A 23726-nucleotide genomic window follows, 5' to 3' on the forward strand; every position below is an offset into this window, starting at 1 on the left:
ACCAAACCCTCGGATGAACCGTCTGTAAAAATTGGCAAACCCCAGAAATCGCTGGACCGCCTTGCGATTAACCGGGGTAGGCCAATCAGCAACTGCTTTTACCTTACTGGGGTCCATCCGAATACCCTCGGGCGACAAGATAAAACCCAGAAAAGGAACCGACCGTGCGTGAAATACACACTTCTCCATCTTAGCGAACAGGCGATTCTCAAGTAACCGACTTAAAACCCGCCGGACGTGCTGGACATGGTCCCGTTCATTCTGCGAGAAAATCAAAATGTCGTCGAGGTAGACGAAAACGAACCGGTCGACCATGTCCCTCAGCACGTCATTGACGAGTCTCTGGAAAACCGCCGGAGCGTTCGACAGGCCAACAGGCATCACACGATACTCAAAGTGGCCTGTGGGAGTGTTAAAGGCGGTCTTCCACTCGTCCCCCTCCCTTATCCTGACCAGGTGATAAGCATTGCGTAAGTCTAGCTTCGTAAAGATGGTAGCACCCTGCAAGAGACCGAAAGCTGACGACATCAACGGCAAAGGATGGCAATTCTTAACCGTGATGTCGTTCAGCCCCCGGTAATCAATGCAAGGGCGAAGGGAACCATCCTTCTTCTCCACGAAGAAAAACCCCGCCCCAGCCGGAGAGGAAGAGGGACGAATAATGCCGGACAACAAGGAATCGGCCACATACCTTTCCATGGCCTCCCTTTCAGGACCAGAAAGAGGGTAAAGGCGACCCTTAGGTGGAGAAGTGCCAGGTAAAAGGTCAATCGCACAGTCGTACGGGCGGTGTGGAGGTAGAGATGTCACTCGGAACTTACTAAAAACCGCTCTCAGATCATGATAACATTTAGGTACCCCCGAGATATCTACAGGCTCCTCCTGAAACAGAGGAGAAGAAATCAAAGGAGAAAGAGCAGTGTTTAAACAATTAGAAGCACAAAAATCACTCCATTCACAAACAACATTCTTTCTCCAGTCAATAAGAGGGTTATGTTTAGTCAGCCAGGCGTGACCCAACACGATAGGAGCGGAGGGAGATTGAATCAGGAGAAACTGAAGCTTCTCGGTGTGATTTCCAGACGTGGTGAGCGAAACAGGTTCAGTAGTCGAAGAAATGTGTGTGAGAGGCGTGCCGCAGAGCGTCTCAGCCGCAATGGACTGAGCGAGAGGTACTACGGGAATCCTCCACCTCTTAGCCAGCTCAATGTCAATAAAATCACCCTCCGCTCCAGAGTCAATGAGGGCAATAACCGAGTGGCTAACTCCCCTCCACTGAATGACTGCGGGAAGAACAGTCCGGCTGTGAGAGAGGGGAACAGTAGAGCAAATGCTTACCCCACGAGAAGACAAGCTGACTGGACGACTCTTAATAAGTGGACAACCAGCCACTAAATGCTCAGGATCACCACAATAGAGACACAAATTGTTGGCCCGGCGTCGACGACGTTCCTGATTGGTGAGCCGGGCACGGCTGATCTGCATAGGCTCCTCCTGGGGCGGAGATAGAGAAGGGGGCTGGACAACATCCCTGAACACGCTAGAGGACTCCCCGTCCACGGTTTCCCTCCCGCGTCGTTGAGTACGGAGTCCCAGCCGAAAATCGACCTGAAGGGCGAGCTGTATCAGCCCGTCGAGCGTCGGAGGAAGCTCCAGAGAATAAATCTCGTCCAGCACACGATCCGCTAATCCGTGCAAGAACCGATCCCAAAGAGCCTTGTCATTCCAGCCGCAAGATGAAGCCAATGTACGGAACTCAATGGAGTAATCAGAGACCGTCCTGCAACCCTGTTGTAAGAGGGACAACGACCGAGCTGCCTCGCTGTTAAGTGCAGACCGGTCGAAAACCTTCCTAAGCTCCTGGGAGAACAACTCAAAAGAAGCACAGCAGGCATGTTTATTGTCCCAGAGCGCCGTACCCCATTCCCTGGCGACACCCTTCAGCTGCATGACCACGAAATGCTACCTTCGACTGCTCGGTGGAAAAGCAGGAGGGCTGTAGGGAGAAGGTCAGAGAACATTGTGAGAGAAATGAGCGACAGGAAGTGGGCTCACCGGCGTAGGGAACTGGAGGATTGAGACGAGGCTCCGGTCGGCGGGAAGAGACTGCGTCCGTCTCAAATGGTGCAGCACTAGCTGAAGCTGCCGCTTGTATAGACTGGGTCTGGTCAAGGTGATGAGCGATAGCAGCGAGTTGTTGGGAGAGAGTAGAGATGCCCACACGAATCTCCGCTACCTCCTGCTGCTGACGTCCTAAAAGCAATCCCTGGCTGGCGATGGCACGGCGAACATCGACCTCTTCTGCTGAGTCCATCTTTGGTGGCGATGTACTGTCACGGTTCTCAGAAGGACACAGATGCAGGTGAGGATAATACAGCTTATTTGCACAAGGTTACACAGCAACAAACAATAAATCGGCAGGGCACTCCTGACAATAAACATAGGAACCACGGCCGGCTATAACCTCCGTGAGAGAGAATGTGGCCAGGGCACACCAGACCGTAAAACTGGAAAACTCCGCTAGTCGATACTCCGTGAGAGAATAATCCAAACGTAAATCCAAAAGGAACACGAGATCCAAAAGAGAGCTGTAAGGGAAAATAAAGTCCAAACCAGCTCACGGGATGCCTCGTTCCTACGAAAGGATAGATCAAAAGTAACTACAAGCGCTACGAGCAAACATGGTACAAACAAATTACATCGCCACACGGAGAGAATGGCAAAACGAGCTGAAATAGAGGGAACACAAATGAGGAGCAGGTGAGGGAAATCAACAGCAGTAAGAGCCTTAATGGGTTACCAGACGTGAGACAAAGGCAAACGACAAAACACAGCAAACTGGATAAGAATAAACCCAAAATAAAATAAAACGACAGGCAAAGCCTGACAGGAACAATATGCAAAGTTTGGGGAATAAAGAAGTTATATATTAACCCTAACCCTAAGCATTTTAAAACTAAGGGGTAATTATTTTGATATAACGTGATATTAATGACCTTCAGATGCTGTACAACAATCTCAGTATGAACATAAACTACATTTTTTTAATAACAATGTAACGATAAATAAGCTACTGTGGATTTTAATTTAGGACGGGGTTCTTATTTTATTATCATAGCAAATATGAGATAATGGGAAATGATGCGCAAGCAAAACGAATGAAACATACAGACTGTCAACTGGAAATTTGACTGAGTTGTGACTTAAGGATTAATTTTTATTTCATTGATTTAAGATTATTGGTCATAAATTAATTTTTATTATGAGTTTGTTTTAATGCAAGTTTGTTTTAATGTGTAAAATGTGCAAAATCAATGTTGATATTTCGAGACTATAATCAAGTAATTCAAGATGTCATGGCAGACAAGGAGAGACTCAAGTGCGGGGCAAAAACAAGGTTTTATTGACCGGTAAATAACTCCACCACAGTCTGGTAAATAACACACCACAGACGACCCCCTGCGGGCCACGGGGAAGAATCTGTAGAGAACTGGGTCTGGGGAGACAGCTCAACCCGGAACTCGCTCGGCGAGAGAATCTGAAGAGAACTGGAAACTGGTGGAATCCAGGAGCAATGGTGGAGTCTGGTGAAGAGGGAGATCGCAGTCCGGAACGCCAACGGGATCTGTAGTAGGTGCAGCGGGAGAGGTTACGAGGCAGGGCAGCAAGAAAACACAGAGAAGCAGGGTTGTTGTCTCGATAAGCTAATGCTAGAATGAGACAAGGGTAAGGCAAAGGCTAAAGCTAATGCTAATGCTAAGGCTAAGGACGTCTAGAACACACTAGAACGTAGACAGTCTGAGCTGGCAGAAAACACGCAACGGTCAGACAAGGAACGAGGGAAAACAGAGGGGTTATAAGGGCAATTCTAAGGGGAGGTGATATAAGGCAGGTGAATGTGAATAATTACAAACAAGTCACCGGTGAGGGGGAAGCCCTGACGGGGAAAACACAAGGGCGTGGTAAATGACGTAGACACCGAGCGCGTGCTCGACAAAACAAACATACACCTCCCAAGCCAGACAACACAAAGACACGAACGGGATCATGACACAAGAGCAGTATGATTTGGATGTTTCCATGGCATGCAGTTCCCTCATAAATATTGTTTTAATTTTCCTTACTCTTACCACGAACTGCTTTAATGCCCAATAACCCATATAGTTCGCGGAGGGTTCGTGACATGAATGCCGTGCCTTGATCCGTGAGAACCTCCTTCGGTATTCCCACGCGGGAGATGATTCGAAACAGCCAACCGCTCAAATGGCCGGATCAGGTCCTTACCAATTCTCTCGAAGGGGACCCGAACCAACGGAAGAGGGCACAATGGTGCTTTTGAAATGGCCGGTGGGTTCACCAACTGACATTCAGGACAAGACATGCATACGCGCACGTTCTCATTAACGCCCGGCCAAAATAAACGGGCCATTAGGCGGTTTTACGTTGGTGTTTGCCCTAGGTGACCGGCCATTGGATTGCAGTGAGCCGTCTGGAAAAGCATTTCCCGACGGCTATTCGGAACGACTAACTGGGTTGTAACCTTCTTTGATTGAGTGTCTCGGGTCACTCGATACAACCTGTCTTTTTAAATGGCAAAATACGGATAGACGATCGGTTGTGCAGGCTGGAGACGCGGTCAAACGCATGTTTGAGTGAATCATCTTGAAACTGCTCCAGGGCAAAATCAACGCACCGAGAGTGATGATGCCTCTCTACGGCACTCCGTTCCCCTGAGTCAGTCTCCCGAGGTCCTGGCTCAGCTTTCCCTGCCTGTACGATCGCTCTCTTCCGTCGCCTTTGATTCCCTGAGGAAACATCCACACATAGTTTCCCCAATAGCACAGAAAACATTAGCCAATTCGTCCCCAAAATCAGCAGAGGTTTGAGATGCGGGTTAACCGCCACCTCCACTCTATGCTTTTGACCCCTAAATTATGAAAAAGTTTCACTATAAATGGAGGCTGGAAAACACCAAGTTTTCAGATGTTTTTTCGGAGACTTGGGACATCTCACTTTGTTTGACTTGTACAAATAAAGTTAAATCTTTGACACCTGGACCTTCCTTGTCTGAGCAATTTTTTGAGCTTCAAGATCAACATTTTCCCCATCAGGAACAGTAGGAATGTGATTTTAGAATAATGAATGAGAAAACGATACACCACCACCACCAGTAGATGCATGAAAATTCTTGATAATCATGAAACCCTACCAAAACGTGACCAAAGTGCATTTGAACATATGTATGAAATGATTCCATTGGGAATTACGGCGAGAAGTCTCATTAAATCCGTAGCTGGAGTCCAGTCTTGAAGCACCTAACACATTTATACACTCTGAACCTAAAGCCTAAAAATATCATAATGCTAGTATGGAATTGTAGCCAGCAGCCTACAATTCCATATTCCATATTCCATATTCCAATTCCCAATTCCAGCAGGTGTGTTTGAAATGAACAAACAAGAAGAAATGAGGAATATGATGAGACTTTCACTTCAGAATGCTGATGGGGTAATTTTTGATCAGAAACACTGATATCAAGACATTTGCAAATTTAAAAAAGTTTATTTTAATATACCTAAATGCTTTCAGGGGCTGTTTTTCCGTACAGGGAACAATACAAGTCCTAGTCTAAAATAAATGTTAATGCTGTCCAGACTGAAAAAATATTTGAACTGACATATATTAAAACACATCAGTGCCATTGTGTTGTCTCAAAATGTAAGACATGATTGTAAAGTCGTGGTTTAAGCTAAACACTGTCTGAGAAAACTACCACTAAATGTCCATTTTGTGAAATTTAGCTGCATCTAGCGGTGAGGTAAACACATTGCAAACCTACAGCTCAATTCATTGCAAATCCCTCCCTTTCAAAGCACTATGTAGGCTCACACAGGACTGAGATGTTGACATGTTTTTGCTTATTTGGCAAAGGAGATAAAGTATTTACGAAATGAGCAAAAATAGCTGCCCACTGCTCCAGGTTTGTGTTTCTCACTGGTGTCTGGCCTCACATCACTTTCAATGATGTTTAGGTTTATATGCCTTTACCTTAACTGAGCACATGAGGCCTGTGTCTACAGTTAAAATAGTATTGTTTGGATGTTTGCACACTTTCTATAATTTCTCTTAAAGGGGTGTTTTTCCCAGACAGGGCTTAAGCCTATAGTCCCAGACTAAGTACAATGTTGAAAGTGTCTTGATTGAGAACAACTTGCACTACATACCTTAAAATATATCAATTTGACTGTGTTGTCTCAAGATGCACACCACTAAAGTGTTTTATAAAGTACAGTCCTGGAGATCTTTATCAAAATGTACACAATAAAACATTTGGCAACATGTTTAGTGGTTATGTACTTAAGATACAAAAATGTCTTAGTATTGTGGTCTGAGGAAACTTGACTTCCTCTGTTGGGTGTGGTTATAAAAATAAGTTTAGTACATGTGAGTGTTTATGACGACAACAACATGAAAATAACAAGGCTTCAAATATGTGAGTATATCGACTGAAAGTTAATGTTTTCATTTGGTCAAAGAATACTGATTATATTTTTGGTTTAATCTTTGTCATTGGTTGAAAGTATATTTAATGGTGAAATTTATATTGTGACTTTATGATTTCCATAGACCTACTCATATGGTGTCAAGCTGCAGAGACTGTTGATCAATTGACTGATTTGGGACAAAATGTGAATATAAACTGTGATCTGGATGAAGAAGAGATTTATTGGTTATTACTGAAAGTACCAGATCCTCCTGTGATGATATTATGCACTTTGCCCACAACATTTATTCTTTTCAACAAAGGATTTAGACAGAAATATTCAGTTGAATCTAAAACTCATCTGTTTATAAATAACATCACTGTTAATGAATTAGGAGTTTATTATTGTATGAAGAAAGATGGACCTCCAAAATTCAGCAATGGCACCAGACTGCAGATAAATGGTAAATGTTCATTTTTAACCAATTTATTCATATTTAGTCTTATAGATACAAATATGTGTTTACTATGCTGTAACAGAGACAGTTAAATTAATTATAGATACAGTAAAATATTATAAAATTACTCATTATTTGCAGAGACAACAGAAAATCCAAATGAAGAGATCAGATATAAACATCAGAATCATACAGAAGTGAAATATATTCAACAGAATCAGACACTATGGCAGACTCTTACTCTCATACTTGGTCTGCTGAATGGTGTTTTATTCATTGTGGTCATAGGTGAGTTATTATTCTTTAATTCAACATCAATATAAACATTGTCTTTGATAAGGTCTTTGATGTAATTGTGTTGTTCTAAAGGACTATTAAAGGCTTTTATTGATGGGAATAAAACAATTGAAGAAGGTTTTATAAAACTCCCCAACACTTATCTACAGCAGGTGACCTACAGAAGCTTTTCTAATCTCAAACCAGCTAAAGGTAATGATCTCAAATCACAATGTTTCATAGTTTTAATAAAGTACAGTGTGTTAGCATCATTTAGATAAATGTAATATAAAACAATTGCCTTTATCAAGCTAGATGTTTTCATTTGCTCTTTCAGTGACTTTTGATAGCTGCATAGAGTCTTGTTCCAGGAAATCCAATCACAACTGTGCTGCTTCAAAGCTGCCAACATAATCTGTACAACAAACCTGAAATACATATCTCACAGTGTACAGAATTGTGTATGATGAATTATGTTACCTTACCAATTTAGTGATATTGACTGTGATGTTTTTGATGTAATGATGTTTTTATTCTGTAAATTATATTGATAGCACATGATAGTCTCAGGCTGTTGGCAACAATTAGTTGTAGTTCACAAGTTATATTCACATCCACTCAAATTTCCACAAAAAGCTATCAAATGGGGAAATTCTATGAGCAAATGTTTGGTAAATACCATATAGATTTGATTGGTCAAACTGTAATAAAACGAGTATTATCTCACTTTACCAAGCTATAGCTTGACCCAAAGGAACGTTAAATGATAAAAGCGTCAGTCATACACTAAAAGTGTGTGTTTTAGTCAATAATCATGACACAAAAGAAATGTAAGTCTTACATTTACAAAAGAAATGTAAGACTTATGTTTCACCATGTGGTTTTGGAATAAAAAGAGTTAAAGTGGTTGTTTGTTTTCACACTTTCTATAGATCAATTTGTAAGTGGGGGGGGGGGGGGCACGGTGGCTTAGTGGTTAGCACGTTCGCCTCACACCTCCAGGGTTGGGGGTTCGATTCCCGCTTCCGACTTGTGTGTGTGGAGTTTGCATGTTCTCCCCGTGCCTTGGGGGTTTCCTCCGGGTACTCCGGTTTCCTCCCCTGGTCCAAAGACATGCATGGAAGGTTGATTGGCATCTCTGGAAAAATTGTCCGTAGGGTGTGAGTGCGTGAGTGAATGAGTGAGTGTGTGTGCCCTGCGATGGGTTGGCACTCCATCCAGGGTGTATCCTGCCTTGATGCCCGATGACTCCTGAGATAGGCGCAGGCTCCCCGTGTCCCGAGGTAGTTCGGATAAGTGGTAGAAAATGGAATGGAATGGAATGGAATTTGTAAGTGTTTTATCATAGACTATTTTTAGTTAAACTAAACTGATTTGGCTAAGTGTTAAAAATAAATAAATTATCATGTCAGTATTTATTTTATGTAATTTGTTAGATAAAAGGAAGGGCTATTACAGGGATGTTACACTCAACAGTTTAACAAAACCCACAAATTTATTACAATCGTCACTCTGCAACAATGACTAATAATAAATCTCACCTTTGACAAGACCTGTGGTTTAACCTTAAACCAAGTGGAGTGTTTTTCTCAGACCACTTAACATTTACATTTCACACAAGTATTTTTCCAAACCTTTAAGTCAGATAGTTGTGGATATAAGAAGATAACTTGCATTAAACATTTTAAAATATTGACCTCAATAACAAATGTAACATTTCTGTTTATGCTCTATGGTTATTCTATGAACAGTGGTCCTGAATACACTTTCAGAGTTTTTTGAATTAATTTAAGTTTGAAATCTTACATAAATTATAAAATCTTAAAGTTGTTCAACAATTTGATTCGGTTATGAATGCTCTGTTGGTTGTTTGTACATTTGTGGAGTGTGAAAAACTGAAACAGGAAGTAGTTCTCAACCATCATTGCATCGTTGCATATACATTTTCCGTATATATTGTATTGTAGTATCGACATTTAGACACACCCGACGCACGCACACACACACACACACACACACACACACACGCACACACACACAGACAAGCACACGCACACACACACACACACACACACAAACACATACAGATATCTAAAAAAAAAAACTCAGGTAATATTTTATGCAGACTTTCCATTCCTATTCTCATTATTTAAATCTGGAAATAGATTGATTATAAAAAATGAGAAAAATGAGAAAAGACAACTGAGAGCAGAATACCGTTCTACAAGTGCATCAGTTGTTATAGGAAGTGTTCCTGGTTCATGTTGATCTAACATACATGTTGTTGATTTGGATGATGAATGATTTTAGACAATTCGTCCTGCTCTTCTGTATAGAATAATTGCAGTTACTCCTTGGGGGAGCTCCATTTTCCAGGCTGCTCTCTTAAGAGCATGCCTATGCTCACTACACCACGGTGTTGGACTACTATCTTTAATTTGCTTAAGGCACAGAATAGAAACTGTGTTTAGTGTTTCAGAGCAGACAGAATTTAAATTTTGTTAATAGTATCAGAAATGCTGAGAATAAAGTCTTTAGAAGTTGAAGTTTTTGTTCCACAGTACTCGTAAAATGGAGGTTGATTTGCAGCTATCAAGTGTCATTTCATGTTATGAGGATTCATGTTAAGAATCAGGACCAACTGCTTCATTTTTTTTTATGGCAGACACTTTAAAAGAAATAATGGTGACATGTTGCTCCCACATAAACATGCACTGAGTCCCAACATAGTCCAGCAGCTGTCAAGGACGAGCTTGTTTTTAATTTCATAAGAAGCTTTCCTGTAGCTCAGTGGTAAGAGCATTGCCTTAACAATGTAAGGTTGTGGGTTTAATCCCAGGGTATTGCAAATACCTTTTTAAAATGTGTAAGATAAAGCAATGTAAATTGTTTTGGATAAAAGCGTTTGCCTAATGCTTAAATATTTAAGAAATTCAAATTTTGTCCACCCTCCCAATGCATTTTTCTCCGGCCTAACCTGTTTAAAAGAAACCCAATTGAGTGGGATCCGCCCTATCTGGCAACACTGCATGAGACTTTGTTGTCAGATGAGTTGAGGATAGACTAAAACAGGGCACGTGGAGGACATCTGCTGTTTAACATGTGTAAATGAGAAAACAAAACAAGATCTACAGAATATTTTCCTTAAAATCTCAGCAGCCAGATAAACATTGATAATAATTCTAACCGTAATATCCTTTATTTTAGGTAGAATTGGCCATTTAAGATAATTACAAAACGTTTTTAAGAGTATTTAAGGCAAGAGTTCCCTTTTTTTATTGAAACATAGGCCTGATGCTTTGGAAAAAAAAATATTGTTTAGCGCTTTCTTGACTATAGATTTATCTTTTTAAAATATTTCTGTATCAGCCGCAAATTGACTAATTTGATACTCTTACTCAGAAATGGTAATTCCCTCTAATTGGGGATGATTGACAAATAAATAAGCTAACATTTCATGCATTAAATAAATAGTTTTGGAGAGATTGGACAACCTTGTCCAAATTCCAAGCAAAATCTCAATTCTAGGAGTCATACCTGGATTACGAGATACATAACTGTAAATGTTGTTATAAAACATTTTGATAACCTTGCAAAACCCTTCCCCAAAACGGAACGTTTTTAACGTTGTAATTATAAATTCATGTTCCACTGTATCCAATGCTTTAAATTCTATAAAACAAAGGCGTTCTAATTATATCAATGATTGATAGTTGATCATATCCAAATTAATCTGATATGATTTTGAATGTATCTTCCCTTAATGAATACTGATTGATACTCATCTACAAGTTTCCCCAAGTATACATTTAAGACAGTTAGCATACACTATGGCAAGTCATTTATAACCTGTACATAACAGATTTATTGGTCTCCAATTATCTAATGACATCAGTTGTTTTCTGGGTTTGGGTAGCAAGGTTACTAATCCTGTTTTCATAGGTGATAAGCTTCCTTTTTAAATGGATTTAAAAAAAGCATAATATAACAATTTCTGATTATCTTTGCAAAAACTATTTTAAAATGATGTAGTTAAACCATCTATACCCGGTGATTTATGGATATTCACTTGTTTTAGACTAGCGCTACATCAATTGCCTCTAAAGTCAATTTATCCTCAAGTAAGTGTTTGTCTTCCTCATTCACTTTATGTTTTTTTTCTCTTATATTCATAAATAAAGAATCACAGTCAGATTTATTATAATTTGATTTATAGCAAAATTTCATTCATTTACATCCTAAATTATCCGTTATAATATCATTAATCTTAAACTTAGAAATGTTCTTTTTTTAGTCTTTGTTTTTCAAGGTCGAAAAGGTATTATGCACTGTGTTGGTGGCTCTTCCATAATTAGATTAGATTAGATTCAACTTTATTGTCATTACACATATACAGGTACAGTGTAACGAAATGTAGTTTAGGTCTAACCAGAAGTGCAATTAGCAAGTGCAGATATACAGTGTGAATAAATACAGAATACAATATTAGGAAAATAATTTACGTTGGGCATGTACTATGAAAATATGACAATCGGTATGTACTATGAACAATATATACAGAAGGCTATATACTGTGAACATTAATGTACAGGAGGTTATGAACAGATAACAATATAGACTATACAATAGTGCAAGTGACTTGAGTGTGCATTAGTTACAGACATTAGCTATTAAAGTTACAGTGCAGTAGATGAGTTAATGTGGTTATTAAAGTTACAGTGCAGTAGATGAGTTAATGTGGTTATTAAAGGTACGGTGCAATACATGAGTAGATGCAGATATACAGTCACAGTGCAGTAGATGAGTTAATGCAGTTATTGAAGTTATAGTGCAATAGATGAGTAGATGCAGTTAGTTATGCGATAGATGCAATAATGCAATAGATGAGTTACAGTGCAGTAGGTGAGTTAGTGCAGTTATTAAAGTTACAGTGCAGTAGATGAGTTAATGCAGTTATTAAGGTTACAGTGAAGTAGATGAGTTAATGCAGTTATGAAAGTTACAGTGCAGTAGATGAGTTAATGCAGTTATGAAAGTAGTCCATTAGTGCAAATGAGCATTCAGTGTAATGTTCCTGGTGTGCAAGTGAGCAGTATAGAGTGCAAATGATGCGTGTAAACAGTCCGGTAGAGCAGATACATGAAGTACTGGTGTGTACAGTTCCGTCATGCATGGCAGCCCTGTAGTGCAATGTAAACATTGTAATAGCAGCATTAAGTTAAAGTTATGAGGGTAGTGAAATCAGTGGGGAGCAGAGTTCAATAATGAAACAGCTCTGGGAAAAAAGCTGTTTCCTAGTCTGCTGGTTCTTGCCCGGAGGCACCTGAAGCGCCTACCGGAAGGCAGGAGAGTAAACAGTCTATGAGCGGGGTGAGAGGAGTCCTTGAGAATGCTGCGAGCTCGACGCAGACAGCGTTTCTTCTGGATGTCCTCAATGGAAGGGAGTGTAGTTCCTGTGATGCGCTGGGCTGTTTTCACCACCCGCTGCAGTGCCTTGCGCTCAGCAACAGAACAGTTCCCGTACCAGACTGTGACACAGTTGGTCAGGATGCTCTCTATCGTGCAGCGATAGAAGTTCACCAGGATAGTTGAAGACAGTTGGTTCTTCTTCAGTGTCCTCAGAAAGAAGAGACGCTGGTGAGCCTTCTTGACCAGGCATGAGGTGTTGGTGGTCCAGGACAGGTCCTCCGAAATGTGGGTCCCCAGGAACTTAAAACTGGAAACACGTTCAACAGCCGTCCCGTTAATGTGGATGGGGTCGTGTGTGCCTCCTTTCGCCTTCCTGAAGTCCACGATGATCTCCTTTGTCTTTGAAGTGTTAAGGAGCAGGTTGTTGTTTGAGCACCATGTGGCAAGGTGCCGTACCTCCTCCCTGTAAGCAGTCTCATCGTTGTTGCTGATGAGACCAATCACTGTTGTATCGTCTGCAAACTTGATGAGGGAGTTAGATCCATTCACAGGCCTGCAGTCGAGTGTGAAAAGGGAGTAGAGAAAGGGGCTCAGTACGCAGCCCTGTGGTACACCAGTGTTAAGGGTGGTTGTGGTGGAGCAGATGTGGCCTAACCTAACAAGCTGAGGCCTGTTCGTCAGGAAATCCATAATCCAGTTGCAGGTTGTATTGTTAATGCCTAGGTTTCCAAGTTTGATGATTAGCTTGGAAGGGATTACGGTATTGAATGCAGAGCTGAAGTCTACAAACAGCATGCGTGCATAAGTGTCCTTATTGTCCAGATGTGTGAGCACTGAGTGCAGCGCCATGGACACTGCATCATCTGTGCTCCTATTGCTACGGTAGGCAAATTGGTATGGGTCCAGTGTGGATGGTAAAGAGTCTTTTAGGTGTGACAGGACCAGCCGCTCAAAGCACTTCATAACAATGGGTGTGAGTGCTACAGGGCGGTAGTCGTTCAGGCATGTCGGGCTGGAATGTTTTGGAATGGGCACAATGGAGGTGGATTTGAAACATGCTGGAACAACTGCTTGGGCGAGGGACAGGTTGAAGATGTCCGTGAAGACCCCAGCGAGCTGCTCCGCACATGCCCGGAGTACGCGACCAGGGATGCCGTCAGGGCCAGCAGCCTTGCGCGCATTTATCCGGCTTAGTGCAGTGAAAACATCTGTGGAATTTACTGTGATGATTGGGTGGTCGGTGGAAGGTGTGAGCCTGGTGGCAGGTTCCTTATTGTCTCTCTCAAAGCGTGCATAAAAGTCATTAAGCTCGTTCAGAAAGGCAGCATCTGTGGTTATGGGGATGGAGTGGTTGGGTTTATAGTCACTAATGGCCTGGATGCCCTGCCACATGCGTCGAGGGTCAGAATTGGTAAAATGCTCCTCTAGCTTCAACTTGTAGCAGTGCTTGGCCTTTTTGATGCCCCTCTTCAGATTTGCCCTGGAAGTACTATAGGCCTGTGCATCACCTGATCTGAAGGCGGTGTTGCGTGCTTTCAACAGGAGGCGCACTTCCTTGTTCATCCATGGCTTCTGATTAGGGTATATGGTGATCTGCTTTTGAGTTGTGACACTATCAATGGTGGTATTGATGTAGTCCAATACAGAGGAGGTGTAGCTGTCAATGTCCGTGTGAGAGCCACTGGTGGCCTGAGAAGCAAACATACTCCAGTCTGTGTGTAGAAACCTTTCCTGGAGTGTGAAGTCTGCCCCCGCAGGCCACACCTTGATGGTCTTCATTGATGGCTTCACACGATTAATGAGAGGTGAATACTTGGGGGTGAGGAACAAAGAAAGGTGATCAGATTGACCAAGGTGGGGGAGGGGGGTTGCGGTGTAAGCTTCAGCCATGTTTGTATAGACATGGTCTAAAGTTTTGTTTCCTCTTGTGTGGCAGGAAACATGCTGATGAAATTTAGGGAGCACTGTCTTTAAGTTTGAGTGATTAAAATCTCCCGCAACAATAAATGCAGCCTCCGGGTGAGCAGTCTGTTGTTTACTGATGGCTGCATGAAGTTCTTTCATAGCAAGCTTGGCATCAGCATCCGGTGGAATATAAGCTGCCGTTATAATGGTGGAAGTGAATTCCCGTGGCAGATAAAACGGTCTACATTTAACCATGAGAAACTCAAGGTTAGCCGAACAGTGTCTCCCGACAATAACAGAGTTCGTGCACCAAGCTTTATTGACATAAATGCACAGTCCACCTCCTCTTGTCTTACCGGATTCCTCTGCCGTTCTATCCGCGCGGTGTGTGTTGTAGCCCGCTAACTCAATAGCGTTGTCCGGTATGCCGCTGTGTAGCCATGTTTCCGTGAAGATTATGACATTGCAGTTCAAAAGTTTTTTGTTGTCGATGATGCGGAGTCGAACCTCATCCATTTTGTTCACTAATGATCGTACATTAGCAAGGAAAATGCTGGGTAAAGAGAGCCGGTGTGGTGTTAGCGTTAGCTTAGCTCTTAGCCCTCCGCGTTTTCCCCGCCTCTGTTTACGATCTCGACGCCGCCGGCGAGCACTTCCGCCGGGCCGTGTGGGGTGCGTAGCATCGGAGGTTTTGACGATCTCAGGGACGAGTTGAATGTTGCTGATATAACTTCCGGGAATGCGCAAACCGATATCCAAAAGCTCATGCCGGGTGTACGTTGTGAATGCACAACTGTTCTTAACGAACAGGCCCGAGATGAGCAAGAAAAACACTATATAATTGCTAAAACTGGAGAGACGCTGAGCCTCGCGATGTTCACGCGCCGCCATCTTGGTCTTTACTCTTTACAACCTAGATCTGTTTTATATTAATTTTGCTAAATAATATAAATTGGGCGCCAGGTGGACTTTAAATCCACCAATTGTGTATACCAGTGAGGTAAGGGTAACTCTTAATATACCTCAGTTTAGCTATCCCCAATTACATTGAAAGATAAAATTATTGCAACGACACACAGATTTCAGTATTAAACTCAACGTATTGTTTACTTGGGTTTTGTTTCAGTAAAAAAAAGTATCAATTCAAACTGTGTTTATAAAACTTTCATGTGATTCTTGTGAATTAACTGCCAATAAATGTATTTCCCCTATCAGTTCTCTTTGTTTCTGTTTTCCCTTCACTGATAAAACTTTGCCTATTTCAAATGCTATTTGTTTGACCTTAAACCATTCCCATTTATTTAAATAATTCATATCTAACTTTTCAATCTCCTCAACCAGAGCAACACCTGTTGACAAAATCTATCATTCTTTAACAAGTTATTATTAAACTTCCAAATATTTGAAGAGATTTTAGGTTTCTTAATTATCGATAAGGACCGAGTAGTGATCTGTAAGTGGGGCAGATCAAAATTTTACACAGTTCGCAAGAATAAGCCAATAATGTTATCATGAACATGGTCCACTACCTGAGGGGTTAAACCATGTATGCTGAATACTGTTTGGGTTAGACCCTCCGGTCATCAATTACATTTACTTTTTTACAGAAATTCAATATAGTGTCATTGTACACTGAAGGTGAAACTTTTTGAGGTCTCCTATCTAGCCATGAATCAGGAACTATATAAAAGTCACTCACTATTATTACATTTTTCTGCTTTATACTTTTTTTCCACTCATTAACCAAATTACCAAGTTCCTCCAACATTTCTCTATTAGCCACTTTGTTATTATAACCATAAATACGAAGTAAAATATAACTGACATCTTACATGTATTTCTACTACTATCATTAACCAGTGGCCTTCCGTGTCCCCTTAATGAACAATTAGCCTAAACAGAGCCTTCAAATCTGTTAAATAATACCATCACACCGGCTCTACGCTTTACCTTGTTTTCTAACAAATGGGATTTATTAAACATAAAATAAAACAAAACACACATGATGGGGAAAACGACAGTAAAAGACAGTATAAACTCGAAAAAAAGACTTTCCTCAAGGTGGCAAAAAGCAAAGGAAACAGGATAACTAAATCTACTTACAACAGCTAAGACAATATGTGAATGAACAATAAATACCCAGACACGGGTACAGGAACACGAGCATGAAGCACAGGCATCAAGGTACAAGCACAATTAATTCAAGTCACAATAGTACAATGAACGAGCACAGGACAATGAACACAAGGGTTATTCAAAGGGGAGGAAATCAAGTGGGGACAGGTGTGGTGCGTGAACTAATTAACAATTAAATAACGAGGAATTCAAGAGGGCGGGAACAAAGACGAGACTGGAGAGAGCATGTGAATTGCTAATAGGGACGAAAATGTCTCTCTCCACATTAAACAAGGAATCTTGTCATGATTCTGCCACAAGACCAAGAAAGACATGACATGATGAGGCAGAATCATGACAGTTTATTTTCTATCTTTGAATACTAGGGCCTTATACCGCCGCCTGCAACTGGGTTCTTCCCCCACGTTTAATGACAGAAACAGACATAACTTAACGTAACTTCAGTATGCACTCAACTTATTGCTATTACACAGGAGTGAACATTTTGTCCTCAATAACTCATTTACTTAACAATCCCGACTGCTACATAAACAATGTAAATTTTAGTTCAAACACCCTTTTACCTTAATCTGTTTAATCAGATTTTTCCATCATCTGATATACGGCAAACTTCACATACTTAAACAGGAGACTATGTGTTTCCTTGAAAACCTCCGCCACGGGTCAACTCTGAGTCCATCAATAAAAGCATTGCCTTCTTTTAGAAAGGCTATCTTCCCATTTTTCCTGGCTTCTTGCACTTTTGGCCACATATTAGCACTGGCTTCGCAATCTTCCTTTGGAAAGTCTTCTTTGAACTTAATGTTCATCTTTTTACAAGCTCTTGCCTCTCGTGATCTTTCCACACTTCGTCTCAAACTGTCCGCATTGCAAACTGGATGATCACTGGCCTGGGTAACTTGTTTGTAGCGGCATCATATCACTTTCCTAAAGATGTACTGTATCCACTGACTGCCGAGCTTCTCCGCTGACCATGGAATCACACGGGTAAGAATCCTGATGACCGATTCTTTTGTGTTTTCGTTTTATTTTTTCAGAAGGCAGATCAGACTAAGATCCCATCTCCTCTTGTACCCAGCATGCTCCAAACACTGTTGTCTCAGTGAGATATTCTCTTTTCCCAAGTCCGCGATTTCTTTTTTCACTTCGCTGAAGTCTTCTTTGTTCTCTTAAACCACGTGTGCAATTATTTCTTTTCAATTATTTTCATTCGTTGATCTTGGTCATCAAATCTCTTAATTATAGTTTGAATTACACGGAATATAAATTATGACCAATAAAAGCCTCAACATTTTTGACGGTACGATCATTGGACATTTTGGCGGCAAACAAATGTTTAATGAATCACACGAAAACCCTGTTGTTAAACGATTTCTTCACATGGATATGCGATCATTTCTACGTTAGATCGATAAATGAGATCCAATGTCATTCCTCTTCAATTTATGAAAAAATTATTTGTATAACGTCATCTTAGATCACTACATGGCATACATGATAAGAGTGAAGGATCAGTTATTTGGTTTCTGCCCAGCACCTTTCCACATAAGTGTTTTAAAATGCTTGTACAAACTGTACACGGAAACTAATCTTGCAATGTAAATAGTAACATCAATCAAGCCAAACATTCCAGGCAATGTGCTTAGAGGATGTGCTGACCAGCTGGCAGATGTCATCACTGACATAACATACACCTGTTCGAGCTTTGCTATCATTTCCCATATGCCTTAAGACTACCACTGGCTGAATCCGAAATGGCATTCCTTGCTATAAAGTAGGAAAAAAGCAGTAGGCGAACGAATAGTAGCTATGTCCGAATCGTCAGTTTTCACAAAACAGAAGGCGAGAAATACCCGGTTGGTAGACTATTTTTGGAACTTGCATCCGAATACGACTACTTAGCTACTAAGTAGTAGGAGAAAACAACACTTGAACAGAGGATAATGTCCGAATCGTCAGAATTCATAAAATAGGTGATGACTTTCCGGATGGTTGACTGGTTAAGCCCAGATTCTGAAGCACTCAGTGACGGATATTTGAGATACTTATATATTCCATAAGCCCATTTGACAGAATACATTTATGTATTTTGCAGACGCTGTTTTCAAAAGCGACTTACATTACATTAACCTATACATTTATACAGCAGTATGTGCAATCCCCTGGAATCGAACGCAAAACATTGCGTTGTAACGCAATGCTCTTACCACTGACCTAATGGAAAGCTTAATACCACGCGATGCCCGCAAAACAGTCTCATCCGACTTTCATGTACAATTAAACACGTTGTTAATTATTGTAAAGCTAATGTAACATTAACAGTGACCTTGCTTTGTTCTCGAATTGACCGTGTTTTATATTGTGTATAGTTTTGATTAATTTATTTAAATTTAAATACGAAGCATTAATATTGAGCTTATTTTCAGCAGTTTATTTACGCTTCTGTTTTATATGTATATTTGCCTTTACAATATTATTCCTTTAAATTGTTTACTTTTATCAACAGCATATAGCCCTACAAGTTAAAATGAAACTACATCAAAATCAAAAGCTCTAAATATGCTTTACTTGAAGAAAATGGAAAGCTTTTTTCCATGTTTTGTATTGTTCTTGATGATGTAACCTGTTAAAATGGTTGTAAAACAGTAGGCTACAAAAGAATCAAACAAAGTTACTCAGAATGTTATCACATTTTATAAGCTTCATTCCAAAATTGTAATGTCAGAGTAAGCAAACAGGCAACTTAGCATATGTGTAAAGTCAATGATAACAGCCAATAAAGTCCAGTATTTAATATAAGACTATGCGTACCTCACAAAATTCCAACTAAGTGATTTGTAGAACATACAAGCTTATAAAACATGTCATTTTACACTGTTTATGTATCATGAAGAAAAAGGTATAAAAGTGGGATTCTTCATACAGCTTCACTCAATCCTCATTAAAGTTCTGAAAACAAGAATAAAAAAGCGGTGAGTTTAAACCACTGACCTTCTTATGCTTTTGTCTTTAATATAAACTACTAAATAGTCTGCTTTTAAGAGCAGATGTGTCACTTTTGCATCGCGGTTTTTTATTCATTTTCAGATTTATCATGGAAGTGATAAGAGGTCTTGTGCTTCTATTCTTGGTATTTTCTGTGGAGAATGCAGCAGGTAACAAACACATTTATTTATTGATGCAATTACAATGTATAAAAAAATTCTGACAGACTGTTCTGTGCTCTTAATGTGATAACAGGAAATATGTGACATGAATCAATATTGTCATGATATTGTCAATATTGTCCCAACATAATCTCCCGGGACTCCCGGGCCAACTAACTCAATCTCCGAAAAACCCCTCTTTACCAGTCGGGCAAAAGTATTTAATTCATTCGGGGGTTCCCTCATAAAACAAAACCGCACTCTTTTTAAACATATATATAAACATATAATCTGAAAGAAATACAAAAACTTAATAATAATGACACAACAGTACAATGTAATGTACAGTACAAAAACACAAAATACCATCTTCTTAAATCCAAAGCCTTGTTATCCAAATGAATCCCAAACCCACAATCCCAGACAGAATATATAGGTCTTTGGGAAATAGTAAACCCCATTAGTTTCCAGCCTCCAACTCATGCTGGAGCCAAGAATCGTATACTGTATATCCAATCCCCGGCTTATTTTTTGTTCTATTTCTTATGGGCCAATGAGCGTCTATTTTTCTTCCTCCTGAAGTAAATTTAAAATAAAAAATAATAATTGTGCCAATCAGAGGCCCCTAAACTGGTGGGGTCCCTAGACTGAAGTCTAGGCTAGCCTGTGCATTAATCTGCGAGTGCACAGAAGAACCATTTTTGGTCTCATAAAGAACCATTCAGTCAATGGTTCTTTGAAGAACCGTCTCTTTCTTATCTTTTTATACTCTGAAGAACCATTTTTGACTGAAACATGATTTTGTAAAAAAGAAAGGTTCTTGGGATGTTAAAGGTTCATTATAGAACCATTTATGGACGAAAAAAGTTATTCTATGGCACCGTGAAGCTCCTTTATTTTGTGAGTCTATTGTATATGTTTAAAAAAAAAGAATCTTAAAAACAACACATTTTTTCGATGTCATCAGTCGATCACTAAAGAGAGTAAAGGATCAGTTGTTTGATTTCTTAGCTCCTTTCCACATAAATGTTATAAAATCCTTGTACAAATAGTAGGCTAGAGGAGAACTAACAAAGTTAAGTGTTATCACACTTTATTAGCTTCATTACAAACTTAAAATGTTAGAGTAAGCAAACAGATAACTTAGCATATGTGTAAAGTCAATGATAACAGCCAATCAAGTCCAGTATTTATTATAACACTAAGTGTACCACCCAAAATTCCAAGTTAGTTTTAGAACATGCAAGCTTATAAAACACGTCATTTTACTCTGTTTACATAGCATGAAGAAAAAAGTATAAAAGTGGGATTCTGTATACAGCTTCACACAATCCTCATTAAAGTTCTGAAAGCAAGAATCCAAAAAGCGGTGAGTTTAAACACTGACCTTGTGTAGCTTTTGTCTTTAGAATAAACTTTTAAATAGTCTGCATTTGAGACCAGATGTGTCACTTTTGTTATTCATTTTCAGATTTATCATGGAAGTGATGAGAGGTCTTGTGCTTCTTTTCTTGGTCTTTTCTGTAGAGAATGCAGCAGGTAACCAGCACATTTATTTATAAATGCAATTAAAAAGTGTCAAAAACTCTGTTCTCTTAATGTAATAAAAATAAATATGTGACATGATTCAATATTGTCATGATTAGAAGACATTTTATTGTCTAAATAAAGTATAAAACTGATAGCTTTAATAAAAAAAACCTTACTTTAATGTCAGTGTTACAGCGAGTAAATCTCTAATATTTCATGTACTGTATAGCTGAAGACTGTTCATTTGGATGGACACCTTTTGGAGTTGAATGCTTCAAGTTCTTCCCTCAGACAGTTAACTGGGTCAGAGCAGAGGTACTTTCATCTCAACATTTTTCAAGAACATTCCATTTAAAACGGTTTGATTTTGTAATGACTCAAAAAATTCTCTCTTTAGAAAAATTGTCAAAGCCTTGATGCAAATCTTGCGTCTGTGCGCAGTAAAGCACAAAATGAGTTTCTCCTGAGTCTGGTACCTGTTAACACATATGCTTGGATTGGAGGTCATGATGGTGAAATGGTAAATATTTCTGCTTTAAAATAATTTACATACAAACAGTTTTCAGTTACAACAGACTAATTTGTCAGTTTAGACTGTAATGTTTAAATGTTAAATGTTTAAATTACGTTTAAATGTCACTGGCTCTTCTCATTCTTTAGGAAAAACAATGGCTGTGGACTGACGGATCTCCATTTGACTACACCAACTGGTGCAAAACAGAACCTAACAATAGCGGAGGTAATGAGCACTGCCTGGAGATAAACTTCACAGGTTAGAATTCTATTTTTGTTTCATGAATCCTTTCAATCATGACAATTTACAGTGCTTTATTAATAAAATAGCTAGTTTTGTACTTTTGCACAATACATATTGTTTATATGTAATATATATATTCAAATGTCGTTGACTAATTTATGGGTTTACCTTTCATTAGTCCAATAACTATATTTATTAAATGTAAATGTAATTTTCATTTCATCCTACAGATAACCATTGCTGGAACGATGAAACCTGTACTATGCCAAAGGGTTACATTTGTGCTCAAAACCGCTGATGAGAATTCATCATAGTGCACCTTTAGAATTTATCCATCACATCATCCCTTAACTTCCCATATACTTAAAATATCTCTCACAGCAATAAAAGCATTTCAAAAGCAAATTGTCTGAGTTGTGGAATACATTTTTTTGTCATGTAAACAGTTTAGTGATCAATTAATCTTAACATTCAATAGTATGGGCAACTCATTTGAACACTGTGTATTAAAACTTACTAAAAGTCTGCCCTTTCATTGCTGTTAATCCAGTCATTTAAAGTCTAATTCACACTGATCCAACATATGGGAACAGATTTGCTTGTTGTTCATTTATTTATTTTATTATCTTTGTCTTATTTATATATAATTTTTCTTCCAACTTTGCTACTGTTTGAATGCTCTTTCTTACTACTCTCAGATTTTTACTTCAGCAGATCAGAACAGCACTCAAACAACACAATTTTGGCACAAACACTAAAACTAAAAACTCTTCAGGACTAGCATTAGTCGTTATGCTTTTTTGGCTAAAGATTGCAGGCTTTCCATCATAGCTTCCCAATTTCAAAAGAGGAAGATACTGCAAAGGGGGCAGAGTTCTTCTGTGCCGAACCACATGTGGAGGTTTCTGGGACAAGGTAGAGTGTCATAGGTGGATCTGATCAGGAAGCTGAGCCTGGCTTGGGGGAATCCTCCACAGGTTGATCCTGGCCAGGCCATCTGCGAGCTGCTTCCTCACTGCTTCCCCCATCTGCCTATCGTAGAGATCTCCTGTGAAGGTACGACCCAGGCTACAGACTGGTTGATTTACCAGCAATGCGATTTCCTCACCGCCGGCGACAAAGATGGTATTGTTGCTTCTAATCCTTTTCCTGAGGGATAGGCTGCGTGTTTTGGCGTGTTTGATCTTCATCCTCGCTCACCCCACAAGCTCGTCAAACCTCTTCAGCAGTCTTGTTGTACACGCTCCTGTCTGGAGAATGGTGGTAATGTCATCCATATAGCCTCTCACTGATGGTAGCCTTTGGTCTGATTGTAGTTTACTTCAACCATCACCCTTTCCCCCATCAGGATGACCTCAAAGGCTGCAACAAACAGGATGGGAGAGATTGAACATCCCATGGCAATGCCTACTTCCAGCTGTGGCCAGCCTGTGAGGAAGTCCTGATGGGATGCAACTCATCTTGATGTCTTCAAAGTACTTGGCCACCAGGCACGAATGCTGACAGGGATGTAGAAGAAGTCCAAGGCATACTCGATGAGTTGATGGGGGACGGACCCGTATGCGTTTGCAAGATCCAGCCACACCACATGCAGGTCACCTCTCTCTATTTTTGATCACTGGATC

The 23726-nt window shown here is 40.0% G+C and overlaps 1 protein-coding gene across 4 annotated transcripts in view; it reads left to right on the forward strand.

The window, feature by feature from the left end:
- The window catches only part of LOC130430729 (ladderlectin-like), a 28164-nt gene extending 5658 nt beyond the window's left edge, over positions 1–22506 (forward strand). Inside the window, exons 2-7 of one of the 4 annotated variants that reach the window (XM_056759878.1) lie at positions 21097–21183; positions 21286–21353; positions 21574–21659; positions 21742–21864; positions 22005–22116; positions 22332–22506. In XM_056759878.1, coding sequence (XP_056615856.1) covers positions 21293–21353; positions 21574–21659; positions 21742–21864; positions 22005–22116; positions 22332–22399 — 450 coding nt within the window. In that variant the 5' untranslated portion in view covers positions 21097–21183; positions 21286–21292 and the 3' untranslated portion in view covers positions 22400–22506. Of the gene's footprint in view, positions 1–6467; positions 6949–7083; positions 7231–7311; positions 7432–7555; positions 8009–21096; positions 21184–21285; positions 21354–21573; positions 21660–21741; positions 21865–22004; positions 22117–22331 lie in introns of those variants that run through there. The other 3 variants (XM_056759877.1, XM_056759879.1, XM_056759876.1) reach the window with 3 other exon arrangements.
- The last annotated feature ends 1220 nt before the right edge of the window (positions 22507–23726 follow it).

The sequence above is a fragment of the Triplophysa dalaica genome, chromosome 10 (genome assembly GCF_015846415.1).
Source record: "Triplophysa dalaica isolate WHDGS20190420 chromosome 10, ASM1584641v1, whole genome shotgun sequence".
Taxonomy (NCBI): Eukaryota; Metazoa; Chordata; class Actinopteri; order Cypriniformes; family Nemacheilidae; genus Triplophysa; species Triplophysa dalaica.